The following is a 16,559-nucleotide window of genomic DNA, read 5'->3' on the forward strand; positions in this document are numbered from 1 at the left end:
GCTTCTCCAGGGAGGGGCAACTTCTGGAAGCTTTGGAGCTTCTGCCCACACACAGCAGGGAAGGGACATTGGGAGGGGTGTGTGTGTGTGTTTAAATATTTTTTTTCTTTTTTGCTTAAGTTCACAATTTATGTTTGCATCAGAAGCAAAGAAAACAAGAAACTACTACACAGTTAATTCAGGAAAAATCCTACCACCTCTGGCCAGCATTAGTTAAGCCAGCTGCTGCTGCTGACTACTTCCTGTCGTGAGGCCGGTGCTAGGTTCTCTGAAACCTTAACAAAGAAGGTGTGCAGTCATGGCATCTAAAAATATATTTCGTAAAGAATAAGGTGAAATAAAATGTAGTTGTGGCAGTGGGGAGATGGAGTCTGCATTGCTTGCTTCCAGCAGCCTGGTGTCCCCAGATCAAGAATCCCGTTCAGGTTAAGTCCCAAAGACAGCTAGTTTATTAATGGTGAGGGAAAACACTTGCTTTCGATGTAAGGATGTAAGCAGAACATTTAGAAATCTATGCTCCCGGGCAATGCCTAAGTCACAGCGCTCAAAGAATATAATTTGCACCTAAGCTTAACTATGGAAGGGGGTGGGGTGCAAGCTGGTTTACTCTGTCCTAAAGACCGCCCTTCTGTAAAGGAAACGTTAGGGAGGCTTCCTGAGGACCGTTGCTCAGGCTCACGGCAGAGAGAGCACCCAGTTCATTAAAAAAAAAAAACAAAAACAAAAAAACAAAAAAACTCTTAAGTCACAAACATTCGTTGAACAATCTTGCTTGAGGTGATGGGCTCAGAACCCCCCCCCCCCCCACCACCACCACCTTCTCCTTAGGCGACCTTGACCTTTTATCTTGGAGTTTCTGATCCCCATAGGGAACCTACCCAGGTTTTTGAGCGATCAGCTTCTCTCCCTTCCTGTCCCTCTTATTTTCCATCTTTGTGTCTCACCTTAGGACCAGCCTGTGGGAGAATGGGTGCCAGATCTCAGCGACTTGTTCATTGATGGGTCACCAAGACTCAGGCTAACTTCCTAAGCCATGCCATAGTGCAAAAATGTTTTAACTCTTTAGTCGCCATCACCCCTTCTTTAGTCTCCGTCTTCTTTTCGTCTTCTTTGAATCCACGGTTTTTACTGTCACTGACTGCTTTTCATTCCTTTGCTCTGGTCATTCAGGAATACATAGAAAGGACTTTTCTGGTTTTTAACCAAATTGGAGTCCTTCTATTTCTTTGTTTACTTATGTGTTCATTTGGTTGAACCCCAGGCCTCACAGATGTCCAGTCTGTACTCTGCCACTGAGCTGTGTCCCCAGCCTCGAGGTTTTTTGGAAGGGGTGAGGGAAGTCTGATTTAATGTCACAGACATCTTCCAAATAGACAGATATAGTTTATTATTTGTTTATTCTATTGTATCGTATTATTCCCTAACTGAGGTATACAACCACTAATTCCTCAAGGCTGGAGTTGCTTCTTCTGGTGTTCTGCTCCATGACTACAATCTATAATGCACCCTTGTATGAAGAACTCCATTATTCTAACACCTTTATCTCCATAGGCATCAAGTATAGAATGTCTTTTGATTGCTAGGTTATACCCCACAATCTAAAAATCCACATTTTACGCAATTTCTCTGGTAAGGACTGAATTCTGCCCCCATTCATTCCATCCCATCCTAGCTCAGGCTATAAATATATTTGGAGAAAGGATCATTAAAAGAAAAAAATTAAATGACTTCATATGAGTGCACTATATCAGGGACTTAGGTAAGAGTCTGCTGCTGCCTCGGTTTGAGAAGGCTCTGGAGAGGGAGGGGCTTAAATACAGGTGTCAGTTAGGACTCAAATTCCTTGTGACCATGTCTTCACGGGGCCTCAGGCATGTACAGTTACCAAAGGAGCAACACCCAAGCCCTGCCTGCTCTTGTGTAACATGGACTCTGTCCAAAAGAAAGAGAGACACAGAGATAGACAGAGACACAGAGACAGAGAAATGGGAGCAAACAAAGAAATAAATAACAGAGAAACAGAGAAAAAATGAAGGTTGAAAAAAGGAACAAACAAAAGAGAAAAAAAGAAGATGAGAAGAAAGGAAAAGAACACAAAAAAACAACTACACACCACACATACACACACTCACATGTGCACACCATGCATGCACACATACACACACACAGGTGCACACACATGCACCACACATACACACAACTGGAACGTGTCAGAATAGTTACCTGTGGTAAGAAGAGTAAGAAATGGATATTTTTCCAAACACATAAATTGAGAAAAAAGGAAGAGAGAGAAACAGCTGAGCTGGGGTAATGTGCTGTAAACGCCAGTGGTTATGAAAAACTCCACCCTTTGGCCCCAAGGTCCACAGTCACACATGAGCAGTTTAGAAACCACAACACACTCTGTCTCATCTTCTTAACAGAAGACAAGGAAAGATTCCCACGGACACCATCAGACTGTTGCTTTGTTTCTCTGATAGTTGGTCCACGGGGTGACATCTGATTACAACATGTCTTTCCCATTTAGGGCAAGGACGGTTATGGCTTCCTCTATTCTCTGGCAAAAACAATTGGAGCAGCAGATGGTATGAGCACAGAGTCTGATGTGAGCACTCTCCAGTTATTCCTTCTTGCTAGGTCCAGTGGCAGACTTGTGGGCTGCCAGCCCATCACGATCTCTTCTCTCTCTTTTCTGGACCGCATGCATACCCTAGTGTTGTTAGTGCAGCAAGGAGCCCAGGCAAATGACTGTCTCACTCTTTATGGCTGGGGTTGGGTTCCAGTTCTAAACAGTATGCAGAAGCCTAATGAGGATAGAGCTTTTAAGAAAATGGCTGTTTACTGGTAAAATAAAAAGAAACATATTCAACGGGCGTGATTCTTTTTCTCTTTGTCCTTCCTGCCCGAAGTGTGGAGACGCCACCAAGTATTCCAATATCCTCTTGTGACCACATGAAGGGAAGCCATTCACTGTATACATCAGTAGAGGAGGATAAAAGGCATGTGGATCGCTGAGCGTTTGGCCAGCTCTGGGATTCCTACTTTGGAGTCCTCTATGGGGACTGAGGGATGGGCTTTTTAAGACCCTGTGGGCTTGGTTTCTTGAACTATAGAATGCAGACTTGACCTGGGGAAGCGCAAGGCTAAGTCTGTTATCTTGGTTACCGTTCTGTTCGTGTGGAAAGACACCATGACCAAGACAACTTTTAAAAGAAAGCATTTAATTGGGGGCTTGCTTACAGTTTCAGAGGGTTAGTCTATGATCATCATGGCGGGGGAGTGTGGCAGCAGGCAGGCAGGAATGGCACCGGAACAGTAGCCAAGAGCTCACATCCTGATCTTCAGAGAGCAAGCAGACAGAGACTGGGCCTAGTGTGGGCTTTTGAAAGTTCAACAAGACTACTAACAAACAGTTTTAACGACATAGTTTTAAAACACTATGGTTGGGGTATTGAAAGAGAATAAAGCAGCCAGTGAGAAAAATCTCAGAAACAAAGTGCCCATAACACAGGGTAGCTCAGTACTCACTAGCTGGAAATAGCACATGGGGATGCGACACAGCCGGGGTGGAGCTCAGGGCTGGAGGAATTAATTACTGTGCATTAGAGCCGGGTTTAATCTGCAGCCACAGAAAGAACCGTGGACTGTGCCAAGTCACAACCATAGCTTTGTCAATCACTTTGACTTAACCAGTCTGCATGACTGCGGATAAGTCATCGCGATTGTGCTAAGCCATGGTAAAGTGCTAAGTCATGGTGAATACGTAACTCACGGAGTTAGGATATGGAACAAAGGCTAGAGGAGAAAGATTTCCTTTACTTTGCTCTGAGAAGATTCAGGCATCCGCCCTTAGATTTTCAATAAGCTCTGGTCTAGTGACCCGAGAGAACAAGTAACTTAAACCATTAAAATAGCCTGCGTAGTAAAAGACCGCTTCCCATCGCGTAACCCAGGTAAGACAACATGTGGAGCACACGTGATAAAGTAATTATCAATGTGGTAGGAATTCCTTGTGAATGTTCTATTTAGAAGCTTTACAGGTGTGTCTCCCTCTCTTCATGACAACCTCTGTATTTCACTAGCCTGGTGAGATGTTGTGAAACCAGATAGAGTCAATTCGTAGGGCTGGAGATGTGACTCAGCAGTTAAGAGCATGCATTGCTTTTCCAGAGGACCAGAGTCTGCTTCAACTCACAGCCACCTGAAATCCAGCTCCAGGGGAATTGATAGGAGACAACCTCTTCTGGCCCCTTGGGCATTTGCACTTGAGCACACTTGAGCACTTACTCTGTCTCTCTCTCTCTCACACACACTTAAATCTTTAAAAACCAATGTGTGAAGTTATTTTTATGATTGCAAGGAAACCTTAGTGCATGAGGGATCCCACATCTGGAGAGCCTCTTGCAATGTCTGAGTGTATGAGAAGCTGGCAGTGTTACCTCAGCTGTGACTCTTCCACCAGAGTAGCCGGTGTCCAGTATTTCTTGTCCTCAGAACTGTTATCCTCCCCAGAGCCCCAGGAAAGCAGAAGGCAAAGCAGCACAGACCAGAGACCACGTCGCTAGTCGGTAGCAGGGCTGTGACTGGAAACCTGGTGTACTGGCTGGTTTTGTGTCAGCTTGACACAGCTGGAGTTATCACAGAGAAAGGAGCTGCAGTCGAGGAAATGCCTCCATGAGATACAACTGTAAGGCATTTTCTCAATTAGTGATCAAGGGGGAAAGGCCCCTTGTGGGTGGGACCATCTCTGGGCTGGTAGTCTTGGTTCTATAAGAGAGCAGGCTGAGCAAGCCAGGGGAAGCAAGCCAGTAAAGAACATCCCTCCATGGCTTCTGCATCAGCTCCTGCTCCCTGACCTGCTTGAGTTCCAGTCCCGACTTCTTTCAGTGATGAACAGCAATGTGGAAATGTAAGCTGAATAAACCCTTTCCTCCCCAACTGCTTCTTGGTCATGATGTTTGTGCAGGAATAGAAACCCTGATTAAAACACCTGGTTAGTCTTTTCTGGGGCTGACACTTTCCCCTGGGCATTCAACCTCCTCCCAACCCCGTGGTAAAGTAGACTCCTCTCGTAGGAAAGAGCAAACTGAAGGAAGGTCACACTTGCAGGATTTCTGGAAGTTTCTGTGAGCAACCTGCTGAGGGTTGGAGGAGTGTCTCTCTGGTTTTCCCTTCTGGGTTCTTCTCCCACCCTTCTATCCCTTGCCTAGAGTTTATGTAACTCGGCAGCAGGCACTCTTACAGCCCCACTTGGGCTGGGGCCCCTTTATCAGTAAGGAGGCGCATGGCCAGTTAAGTGTGTGAAAGAGAAGAAAAGGAGTGGTGTCTGTCAGGAGGACACAGCTGCTTTCTGGGAGCTTCCACTGACCAAATAAAAGATAGCTCGAACATCGGAGCAGGCAGTCAGTACCCATATAACCCAACAATAAAGACATGCTGATCCATAAATTACAGTTTCACTAATCCCGATGTAAGGAAATTATCTCCCTAAAGCACACACAGTGTCCGCCACTGATGGCGGCCAGGAGGATAGAATGGGAATGGCACAATTCTGCGACTGTTATAGTAATAATTGATTCGGGTGGTCTGACGGTAGTGGCCCACACCTTTAATCCCAGCATTTGGGAGGTAGAGGCAGGCAGATCTCTGCGAGTCCGAGGTCGACTGGTCTACAGATCGAGTTCCAGGACAGCCAGGGCTGTTACACAGAGAAACTATGTCTTAGGAAAAAATCAGAGAAAAATGAAAATAGAGTCAGGAAGAACCTTGAGCTGGAGCATATAGGAGAAAGGCTGATGGGAGAGATGTATTTGTGCAGTGCATATTGACATATACCTTCGCAGATTGTTTATTAAGGGGACAAAGGTAACTTTACAGTGGGAAAGTCTTGGCAGAGAAGTGGCTCAAGTCCACCTGGTAATATGAGACAAACAGGTGTTATCTTGTGCTTTCTGATAGTCGGTCTTGAGAGAGTGCATGGGCCAACAATTCACGGTATCCTGACAGAAATGCATAGCTTGGGGTTGGAACTTGAGGAGAAAGCAGACAAACTCATGCTCAAAACCCTATAAAACAAAGAGCGTGTGTTTTAATCTTTCCAAGCGTAAAGGTCATAGGAGACAGAGAAAGACTTAGAGAGTGTTCTAGAACAAGAGAACAAAACAAACATGACAACAGACGACCCTGCGTTACTGTGGAGAGGAGCGTGGGGTTAGCTACAACAGACGAGGCTGAAAGAGCTGCTGGGGTCTGAACACGGACTGTGGATTCAGGGAATCTGGCCAACCACGAATGGCCTCAGAGCCAAACTACTGGATAGATTTTTGGGTGTTCTCAACAGAAAAGGATGAGTGTGTGAGGCGAAAGGAAGCAGAAACCCACTACGGTTCTCTGAGGGTCAAAAGTTAAACAGAGTGGCTCACGATTAGGTTACTCCAGTTCCCCGGGGATTTGATGTCCTCTGCAGGCAAATCACTCACACACACTGAAAACCAAAAGACAACAAATAACACTCTGAGTTCCAGGCCAGCCTGATCTACATAGCAGTTCCGGGGACGCTGCCTGTGGGTCTTCACTTACCGGAGAGGGGAGGAACTCTTTCAGGCTTCTTCTGTTAAGGGCACTAGTCCCAGTCATGAGGGCTCCATCCTCAGGACCTATGACCTCAGAAATGTCTCCACAATTCAGTGTTAGGCCTCCAGTGTATTTGAGGATATTCAGACTCTTAGATCACAGAAGGGAGAGACAGGGAAATGAATCGGACACATAAGGGTTCTTTGGAAAGTCAGTTGTGTCAGATGATGTTTTTGCTGGGGAAAACATGTGAAGGAGTGTTTTCCTGAAGCAGACACAAGTGAAAGGATGTTCTGCTAAAGCAAGCACATGAAAGGATGTGTGATGAAGGATCCTTTCCTAATGACACACATGTATTGGTTCACCTTACAATGTGTAGCTGAGCTCTGTTTGTCATGACTCCATAGAGAAAAACACACCAAAAACCTTCTGGTGGTACTCTGGAGGCTTCTTGCCACTTCCAAGGACTCAGGCCAAGTGGCAGAGTGATGTCAGATGATGCAGACTCAAGTGGCACTTTGCTGACAGACTCACATGCTGAGGCAAGACCTGTGGACATGTAATGTTTGGAAGGAGTATAAATAGGACCCAATGGACAGTGACAGGGGACTTGCTTGCATAGCTAGCTTTGTAACACTTCTTGGTCTCCTGTCTTCACTGATCTTTGCTTCGTTCAGAGAGGCATGACAGAGAACTTCTGGTGTCCCTGGTGGTCCTAATTACTCCTGATGACTCCTGCCAATTCAGCGGAGGCCTGGCTGTTTCTGCTGGGCTGCGCCACTGCTGCTGATTGGTGTTTGCTGACTGGACTGCTGGCATATTCGTGAAGTATTTGTGAGCGGACCGAGCTGCCGCTGCTGAATCCTGGGAATGAACTGCTGGCTTCTGGCAACGCAGAGGGATTTGCCCCAAAGAACAATTTCTAAACAGATCCCCCGCCCATCCCCCGCCCCTGTATCCTAATAACCTTTCTTTTCCACTACCTCTGGTGGGTGGTGGGCTAGAAGGGAGGTTAAAGCAATTGAGAACCCATATTAAAAGTAGGTTTTGAAAAATTAAAGCTTACAGGGAAATGTTAATCCTGCTTTGTTACCAGTGACCTGGGTGTGAGGTATATGTGTATATAAGTTAAATGGCCTGTGTGCCCTTATCTTTCCTGTCACGTGCCTTTGAATACGGATCTTTTAGGTACAAAGTATCTTCAGGGTCCACTCCCTGGGTGGCCTTCTGAACCCACATCAGGATCTCTGCTTGCCATCAGTGTCATCTTCTGGTCCATCTCTGATGGCAAACTTCACCACAAACTCCAGCCTTTGTATCCTCTCACCTTCTCTAGTCAAGGTCAGTCCTGTGACTCATACGCCCTACCCTGTTGGCCCCGCCATGTTCTGTTTCTAAGAGGTAGAAGTGAGATTTTTTTTTTCCTGATAATGAAACCTGCTAAAAGCTTTGCTTAGGATGGAGAATTGTCAAATTAATCTAATGTTCTTTGATCTGTCTGGAAGGCTTTAAAGGAGAAATGGTTCCTAGATGAGTCCTCCTGTCCGAGACTGGGTTTTGCTGGAGCCGGAACTTCAAGGTTGGTGACGCTAACTGCCTCCCTTCCCCTGCCAGGCAGTGGGGACAGCCGCTCTCCAGAACAAGCAGCAGCTGTTGGGAGTTGGCCTCTCAGACTGTTACAATGTATGAGGTGTTTTCCTTTTTGTCTGCTGATTAGCACCGTAAGAGTGGGGGAGCTGTGCAGTTTGGTTTAGTTCAGATGTCAGTACTCTCAGGGAGGTGATTTTAGCTTCTATGTTTTACTCCCCCTATCCGCTCCCCCACTCGCCCCCACCTCATCAGCCATCCTCTGAGAGCCTAGCAGAAATGAAGCAGCCTCTACCTTCGCCACACCTTCCTTCCCTCCTCCACACCTCCCCTCCTCCACACTGTGTGCAGATGAATAGTTCTAGAGTAAACCACACAGCCTAGACTGACCTGACGGGTGTCCCTCTAATCACAAACAACACAGGGGCACACAAGAATTCCACATGCTTTCTCCCACCTGGGTTCTGCTTTCGCTTCTGCTCTCAGCAGCTGATCTGGACCTTGTGCTTCATGAGCACATCAAAGCCGTGGATCAAAAATCTCAGCTTTTAATGATCGAGATCACAAACTTCTTTGCACCTGTGTCCATCTTTCTGCCACTGATAACAGGAGGCTGCTCTCCTGAAAGGACTGCGTCTTCATCTTCTAATTTCACTGGGCTACTTCCGGTATTCCTTCTCTCTTGCAAAGCAAGAATCGGTTTTGATTCTGTATGAAGCTAAGGGGCTCTACACAAGAAAATGGAATATTTCCCACTTCTAAAACTATGGGCCACACTTCGTATTAAGAGGAACCATCTTAGCCGGGCGTGGTGGCGCACGCCTTTAATCCCAGCACTCGGGAGGCAGAGGCAGGCAGATTTCTGAGTTCGCGGCCAGCCTGGTCTACAGAGTGAGTTCCAGGACAGCCAGGGCTATACAGAGAAACCCTGTCTCAAAATTCCCCCCAACCCCCCCCAAAAAAGAGGAGCCATCTTTGTCAAGGAAAAGCTTGCTAAACCCGACATATAGAGTCAAAGCTGAAGTTTCTTTAGAAATGAATATTGGCAGATCCAAGGCATCAAAGAAGGAAGTGAACTACTTTGAGAGAACCTGGATGGAGTTCCCTAGTTCACCCAAAAGGGAAGAAGGGAACTGCTGAGGTGGCTCAGTGGGTAAAGGTGCTTGCTGCCAAGCCTGCCATCCTGGCTTGGACCCCTGTGACCCATGGGTATAGGAAGAGAACTGACTCCCGCAGGTTGTCCTCTGACCTTAACACACAACAGAAATAAGGGTAACCATTCTTTTAAAGAGAAGAGACTATAATTCCTTGATAATTAGAAAAGTCATTTTAAATTATTTCTAAATATTGGGATGATTCAGCTGTCCGTGGAAACTGGTGAAGGGGCTAAACTCATCACAGCGTTACCTCAGGACAAATCGGAACCCCACAGATAAAAACAGCTAGAGGAATAGAGGAGTGTATTACCTGGTTTAGTGATGCACACCTTTTATCCCAGCCCTCAGGAGACAGAGGCAGGAAGGACTCTGAGTTCAAGGCTAGCCTGGTCTACAGAGTGACTACATATAGAAACTCCATTGTATGGTTTGAAAGAAACAGATGGGGTTATAGAACTATAACTGTGGGCCAGTGCAAGGTTTCAGGTCAGATATTTCAGGCAAAAAAAACCTGAATGGTTCTAAATCTATGGGGTCCTTTCCCTAGGGAAATTGCAGGGGAAAAAAAATAAATCAAAGATACATGAAGAAGGTATCTCATAACCTAATTCCTAACTCAGATTTTATTATTACTCTTTTAAGCTTGTTTCCAGAAAAAGCAGCCCCAGTGGGTGGGAGGAAGAGGAGGGTGCGGAGGATGCAGGGCTAATACACAGATTATGGCAGCCTGGGCTCTAAGCTGGGAATCCACAGTAGATCCTAGGATAGAAAGAACCTGATGTACTGGTACAGGGCTGGTGATAACCAGAATGAAAATGAGTGAGGAATGCACGGGGCAGGGTTCATGGACCGGCCGGGCTGTGGGGGATGGGAGCTCCAGTGTGTCCATATTTATCATCATGCTTCCTCCAAGCCAAGTTTCAGCAGGGTGCTCAATCACTGTGGAAGAAACTTCTGTTGAATTTAGCTCCCTCTTACCCTAAATGGGAGCCAGGGCGTTAGAAAGAATTGTTACCAACATGTTTCCTTTTCTGTTACACAATGCCTGGAAAACCTGACGTTCACTTTGTAAGTGTAACAGTATGTTTTAGAATTTTCTTTTCACACCACTTAAAGAAGACAAATTTAACTGGGTGTTGATGGGGTTTAATCCCAGCACTGGGGTGGTAGAGGCAGGAAGATTTTTGTGAGCTCAGGGCCAGCCTGGTCTATATAGCAAGTTCCAGTCCAACCAGGGCAACATAGGAAGACCTTATCTCAAGATAGCAACAGCAAACCACAAGACTAATTTAATTTACTCTCTTATGTAGAAAACAAACAAGGACTTTTGTACTATGTCCAAATGCTTACTCCGTGAACACAATTTGATTTGTCTACCCTTCAAGCAGGAAGTCCTGCACAGGGGCTGGCTGTTACTGTGGAATTAGTGACTTTCAGGGAGTTAGGTCACCTTGATTTGCTTTTTTCATGTTATTTGTGGTTTTTGCCTTGGGACTTGCACTCCAAGAGTTAGGTCATTTTTTTAAGTTTAACATTTTTAAATGAATTGTTCATCAATTAAGATGATGGCTCAGAACTGCCTGCCATTTCAGCTTCACTGAGATTTGGTGCTCTCTTCTGGGCCTCCTCCCACACACAGGGCACACACACATACACACACACACACACAGGGGGGGGGGGTGGAGAGGAGGGGGGAGGGGGAGAGATGCATTTCTTTACTAAACTGGGTGCTGGGTGTCTGGGCACCAGGATCCATCCCGATCTTCCCACTTACCCCCTCGGCCTTTAACTGTTCCTAACCCTGGGTCTCTCCATTCAGTGTTTTCAGGCATATGATTCTTTTAAATATCTTCACCTCAGATGGTGATGTTTTATTTTGTGCTGGTATTTAAATGGTCATTTCTGGTGGTTCCCACTTTACCCTTGCTTTTGTTTTGCTTTGATTAGTCACACAGTGCGCTAGGAGGTTCCCGTAGCACTTCTTTTTCAGCTTAAGCCGTGTGGCACCGAGTCCTGATGGCATAGCCTCCTCCTCACATCCTCACCCTTGAAAATACCCTTTGTCTGTCTCGCTGAAACTTTTATTTTGACAGTGGTGACAGTTTATGCTTCACGTGGTCTAGGTTGCTTACATTCAATTAGACGTGGGATCAGAGCCAAAGACTTTGAGGGCACAGGGTCTTTCAGGAGAAAAAAAATCATATTGTGTGTGTGTGTGTGTGTATGTGCAAGCATGTACCCTTGTGTGCATGCACATTCACATGTGTATTCCACAGCATTCTTGTAGAAGTCTTTCCTTCCCTGAGTGGGTCTCAGGGATCAAAGAAGTTGTCAGACTTGGTAGCAAGTGCCGATACTCACTGAGCCTTCTCTATCACCAGCCAATAAAATTTTCTTGATAAGCAAGGGATCTGGCAATGACACAGACATGGCTGAAAAGCTGAATCATTTGTTGTTCAGTGATGTGGATATCCTCTTAGTATATCTTTTGTTTATCTCTTTTTAAGAATTCATATCTCTTTTCATGTTCCAGGCTTGTTTTGTTTCAGAAGGATACAGTGTTTAACAGCCAGGGCAGATTTCAGGAAACTGTCACCAAATCTGATTTAATTGAAATTAGGAGATCTTTCAAATATCTTTTCTCTATTAAACCTGCCAGAGTTTAAATAGTATAGTTAGCTAAAACTGTAAGACCCCCGAAGCTGGGCCTCTGCTCAAGTCCCGGGATGAGCTGGCCAGCACCCCAATGACTCGAGAGAAAACCACACCTAATGCAAACTCCTTCCACTGTGCAGGGCAGGGGAGTTCAACCCTTAGCGGTGACAGTAGGGGGCTTTTAACAGCTAGCTGAGGAATTGGGAGGAGTTGGGAGGAGTGGGAGAAGCTGGGCAGAGTTCTGCTCTTTCGGGTGTCCTTGGTGAAATTTATGAGGCAGAAGGAGTGGGGAGTGAGTTCTTTCTGAATTTTTATCTCCGTGTCCTCGGCACAGGAAGCCAGGCAAGTGCCTGGCTGGGTCTTTTACAATTATTACATCTCTAGTTGTAAAGTATAGAAACAAAAAGGCTTTTTGCTAGCTATAGAGAACAAAGAGCTTTTTTCTAGCTGTATTTTTAGAGATCAGGGAAAACAAGCTTGGGGAACGTCCAGGGGCTTTACCTTCCAGGGAGAAACACTCTAAGTTGGGGTCTCACAAAACAAACAAACAAACAAAGATCAATGCTTTCAGCTTGATAGAAGATTTTCCAGGAGTAGGCACTGGGTTGATTTTAAATTTAAATTTCTCCTTTAATTCATTTGACTCTCTTGGAATTAGAAAAGTAGTTCATAGATTCTGAGTAAGGTTAGGCAAACATTAAAAGTATGGATTTTTGGCAGAAGACGTGCAAAATTGTGCAGGAGTGATAGCACCCTCTGGTGGACAGTTTGGGAACCAGCATGCTGTCTGTTGGGTGCATGGGAACAAGCTGCGGGGAAACAGGACCAGGAAGACTCCTCTTCAAAATCTCTGCCTAGCTCTATTTTTCTGTGGCTTTCTAGTGGCAACAAGCAAGAAGCCATAGTCCAGGGGATACAGTATATAGATGCACAATAGGGATGGGTTGTGTGGACTAGTATTGTTTTGCTTATTCCAAATATGAATGCCAGAAGAGTGGGGAAATCAGAAAGACCACTTGCTTCCTGTGGTGATTAGTTAGTTAAGTGGTGCCAAATGCTGGATATGAGGAGAATTGCAGTTAACACAGGGAGAATTTTCTCCTTCTTAGGTGGATGGATTTCAAAAACAATAGGGTAAAATACAAATTAACCTCTTTCTCCCTTCCTTCCTTCCTTCCTTCCTTCCTTCCTTCCTTCCTTCCTTCCTTCCTTTCTTTCTTTCTTTCAAAAAGATTGTACCAAGTAGCCCAGGCTAGACTCAATATCTCAATCCTCTATCTTTATATCTTGAGTGCTAGGATTACAGGGATGCACATCACTTACAACTCTTCCCTCTTCATAAAAAGTGGGCATGTGTTGAGAAGGCCAAAGAGATTATGTTCATACAAGTCTGGCTAAATTAAAAAATAGTGCTAGCTATGAAATTGATATTGTTTCCACACTACTAACCATGTCTCTCGCATCATTAGGACAGTTATTAGTCAACTTGCAGTGAGGTACACATGATAAATATCACCAGGAAGAAGTTCAAAACAGTGTTCAAGCCAGCTTCTAAAAAATACTGTTAAAAATAATAACAATAAGGGCTGGAGAGATGGCTCAGTGGTTAAGAGCACTGACTGCTCCTCCAGAGGTCCTAAGTTCACTTCCCTGCAACCACATGGTGGCTCACAACCATCTGTAAGGCGATCTGACGCCCTCTTCTGGTGGGTCTGAAGACAGCTACAGTGTACTCACATCAAAAAAAAAAAAAAAAAGACAGGCAGGATAGCTCAGGCTTTAACCTTAGCACTCAGGAGGCAGAGGTGGTAAGATTGCCACAAATTAATTTAAGGCTAGCTTGGTGTACAACTGTAACTGTAGATCAGCCAAAGTGTGTGTGTGTGTGTGTGTGTATATATATATACATATATATATATACTTTGAAACTTTTTTTTAAAAGATTTATTTATTTATTTATTATATGTAAGTACACCGTAGCTGTCTTCAGACGCACCAGAAGAGGGCATCAGATCTCATTACGGGTGGTTGTGAGCCACCATGTGGTTGCTGGGATTTGAACTTCAGACCTTCGGAAGAGCAGTCGGGTGCTCTTACCCACTGAGCCATCTCACCAGCCCCTGAAACTTTTTTATTTTACTTTTTTTTTTTTTTTTTTTTTTTTTTTTTTTTTTGAGACAGGATTTCTCTGTGTAGCCCTGGCAGTCCTGAAAGTCATTCTGTAGATCACTCTATGGTCAAACTCATAGAGATCTGCCTACCTCTGCCTCCTTGAGTGCTGAAATTAAAGGTATGGTGCGCCATCACCGTCTGGTTACACTTTGAAAAATTTTAATTCTGAGACATCCTGCAGTGGTCCGAATTAGCTGTCTTAGTCGCTGTTCTATTGCTGTGAATAGACACCATGACCAAGACAGCTCTTATAAATGAAGGCATTGAGTCTTGCTTAGAGTTTCACAGGTTTAGTTCTCTCTCTCTCTCTCTCTCTCTCTCTCTCTCTCTCTCTCCCCCCCCCGTGTGTGTGTGTGTGTGTGTGTGTGTGTATGTGTGTGTGTGTGTGTGTGTGTGTGTGTGTGTGTGTGTATGAGAGAGAGAGAGTGGGGGTGAGGGGGAGCAGATGTGGGCTTTTGAAAAACTCAAAAGCCTACCTCCAACAAGACCATCTCTCTCAAGTCTTACCAAGAATCCCCTCACTCCCTGGCTACTAAGCATTCAAGTATCGGAGCCTGTGGCAACCATTCTTATTCAAACCACCACAGTGTGAGTACTCGTCAAACCTGCAAATGTGACTATTAATAGAAACTCCCCGTCTTGAAAGAGGTATTGGTATTTTGGCTCACTTTGAATTTATTTGAAATGAAATAATTGAGGTTTATAGAGGCTAAAGTCCATGTTGATACTAGAAAAATTTAATTGTATTCTTCCTGAATATCTAACATTGTCTATCAAATCTTCACTTGGTGTACAGACCAATCCCAATGGATAGATCCCTATCTATTAGTTGTTAGCCAGTTGCCATCATAGACCTGGGAAACTATAAAGTCAGTCATGTGGGATATACTGGTCATTCATTATCAACCCGACTGGATTTAGAATCACCATGGAAACACATCTCTGAGTGTGTGTGAGGCTGTTTTCCAGAAGGGTGTAACTGAGGTAAGAACAACATGGACACATCACCATCATACATAGTGAGGCATTGGATCAAATAAAAAGGAGAAAATAAATTTGGCACCCTTTTCATTCCTTTATTCTAATTTCAGATAATGTGTAACTAGCAACTTTGTTGCCAGGCCTTCTGGACTGTGGGGGCCGTATTCCCTAGAACCCTAAACCCAAATAAATCCTTCATCTTTGATGTTGCTGCTTGCAGGTATTTGGTCACAGCAACAAATAAATTACACATTTAAAAACTGTGGTTTATCTGAAATTTAAACTTAATGGAGCACGTCCTCTCCCCACTCCACCTCCTGATTTCCCTGGAGGCATTTGCAAGATCTTAAGCTGTATTTTGATTGTCACAATTAGGGATAATGGTGTTACAGGCACTTTTGTGGACCGTATGGGGGTACTACTAAACGTTTTACATCCTCCGGGCAAATAATTGTTTGCTCTAAAATATAAATAAGCAGAGAAACAGAGAACAAAAAGGCCACGGTCTTTCAGGGCTCCTGGGAGAGAGACAGTGCAATTGTCTAAGTTCATCTTCAGTTTGGGTTAGAGGGGGGGCAATGTCCAGGCCTGGAGACAGGATGCCAGTGCCCAGAGTTCCTACGGCAGCGGATGAAGTAGCGAGGTCGAGAAGGTGGCGTGTGGCTAGTCCTGCGTGTGGACTGTGCCGCACTAGGCGGCTAGGAGCGCTTCAGACAGACAGACACCTACCCCTGCCTCAGAAAAGACCGCTGAGCTACTAAGACTACCAGGCTCCACAACACACAGAAGCCGCCCGAGGCTAAGGCGTCCTTCTCTCCTAGCAACGCGCGGGGACGGAAGTGGCTGCGGCGCCACGCCCCCTGCGCCTGCGCACAGGCGCGGCCTGCTGACGTGGACCGGGCTGCGGGGCCGAGCCCGGCGCCGAGGAGAGCAGCCGCGGCCGCTGTGCTGGCAGAGCGGCGAGCGAGGCGGGGATGGCGGCGCGGCTCGCTTTGCGCGGGGGACCCGGGGCTGCCGGCCAGCGCCCATGGCTGCTGCTGGCGCCGCTGCTGCTGGTCCCGCTGCTGGCGCGGCCCGCCGAGGCCCTGGTGGAAGGGCTGTACTGCGGCACGCGCGACTGCTACGAGGTGCTGGGCGTGAGCCGCTCGGCCAGCAAGGCGGAGATCGCGCGGGCCTACCGTCAGCTGGCCCGGCGCTACCACCCAGATCGCTACCGGCCCGAGCCCGGGGACGGCCCCGGGGGCGCGCCGCCGAGCGCCGAGGCTTTCCTGCTAGTGGCGACCGCCTACGAGACGCTCAAGGTGAGGCTCGCGGGCGCTGATGGGTGGCTGGGGATTTGGGTCTCCTAGCCGGGTGATCAGGTCCTCTACGACCCCAGCACACTGCTGCCGCCTGGACTTTTAGGAGGTCCACGTTTCCCACGTGGCCGTGGAA

At 46.1% G+C, this 16,559-nt stretch overlaps 1 protein-coding gene across 3 annotated transcripts in view; it reads left to right on the plus strand.

Moving 5' to 3' along the window:
* The first annotated feature begins 7,667 nt into the window (after positions 1 to 7,667).
* Dnajc25 (DnaJ heat shock protein family (Hsp40) member C25) overlaps positions 7,668 to 16,559 on the plus strand; it is a 30,775-nt gene continuing 21,883 nt past the window's right edge. Inside the window, exons 1-2 of one of the 3 annotated variants that reach the window (XM_006538276.4) lie at positions 7,668 to 7,914; positions 8,079 to 8,152. Coding sequence is in view for 1 of the 3 variants with exons in the window: in NM_001033165.3 (NP_001028337.2) it covers positions 16,100 to 16,426 (327 nt within the window). In the remaining 2 variants the exon portion in view is untranslated. Of the gene's footprint in view, positions 7,915 to 8,078; positions 8,153 to 15,975; positions 16,427 to 16,559 lie in introns of those variants that run through there. The other 2 variants (XM_006538275.4, NM_001033165.3) reach the window with 2 other exon arrangements.

This window comes from Mus musculus, chromosome 4 (assembly GCF_000001635.26).
Source record: "Mus musculus strain C57BL/6J chromosome 4, GRCm38.p6 C57BL/6J".
Lineage (NCBI taxonomy): Eukaryota > Metazoa > Chordata > Mammalia > Rodentia > Muridae > Mus > Mus musculus.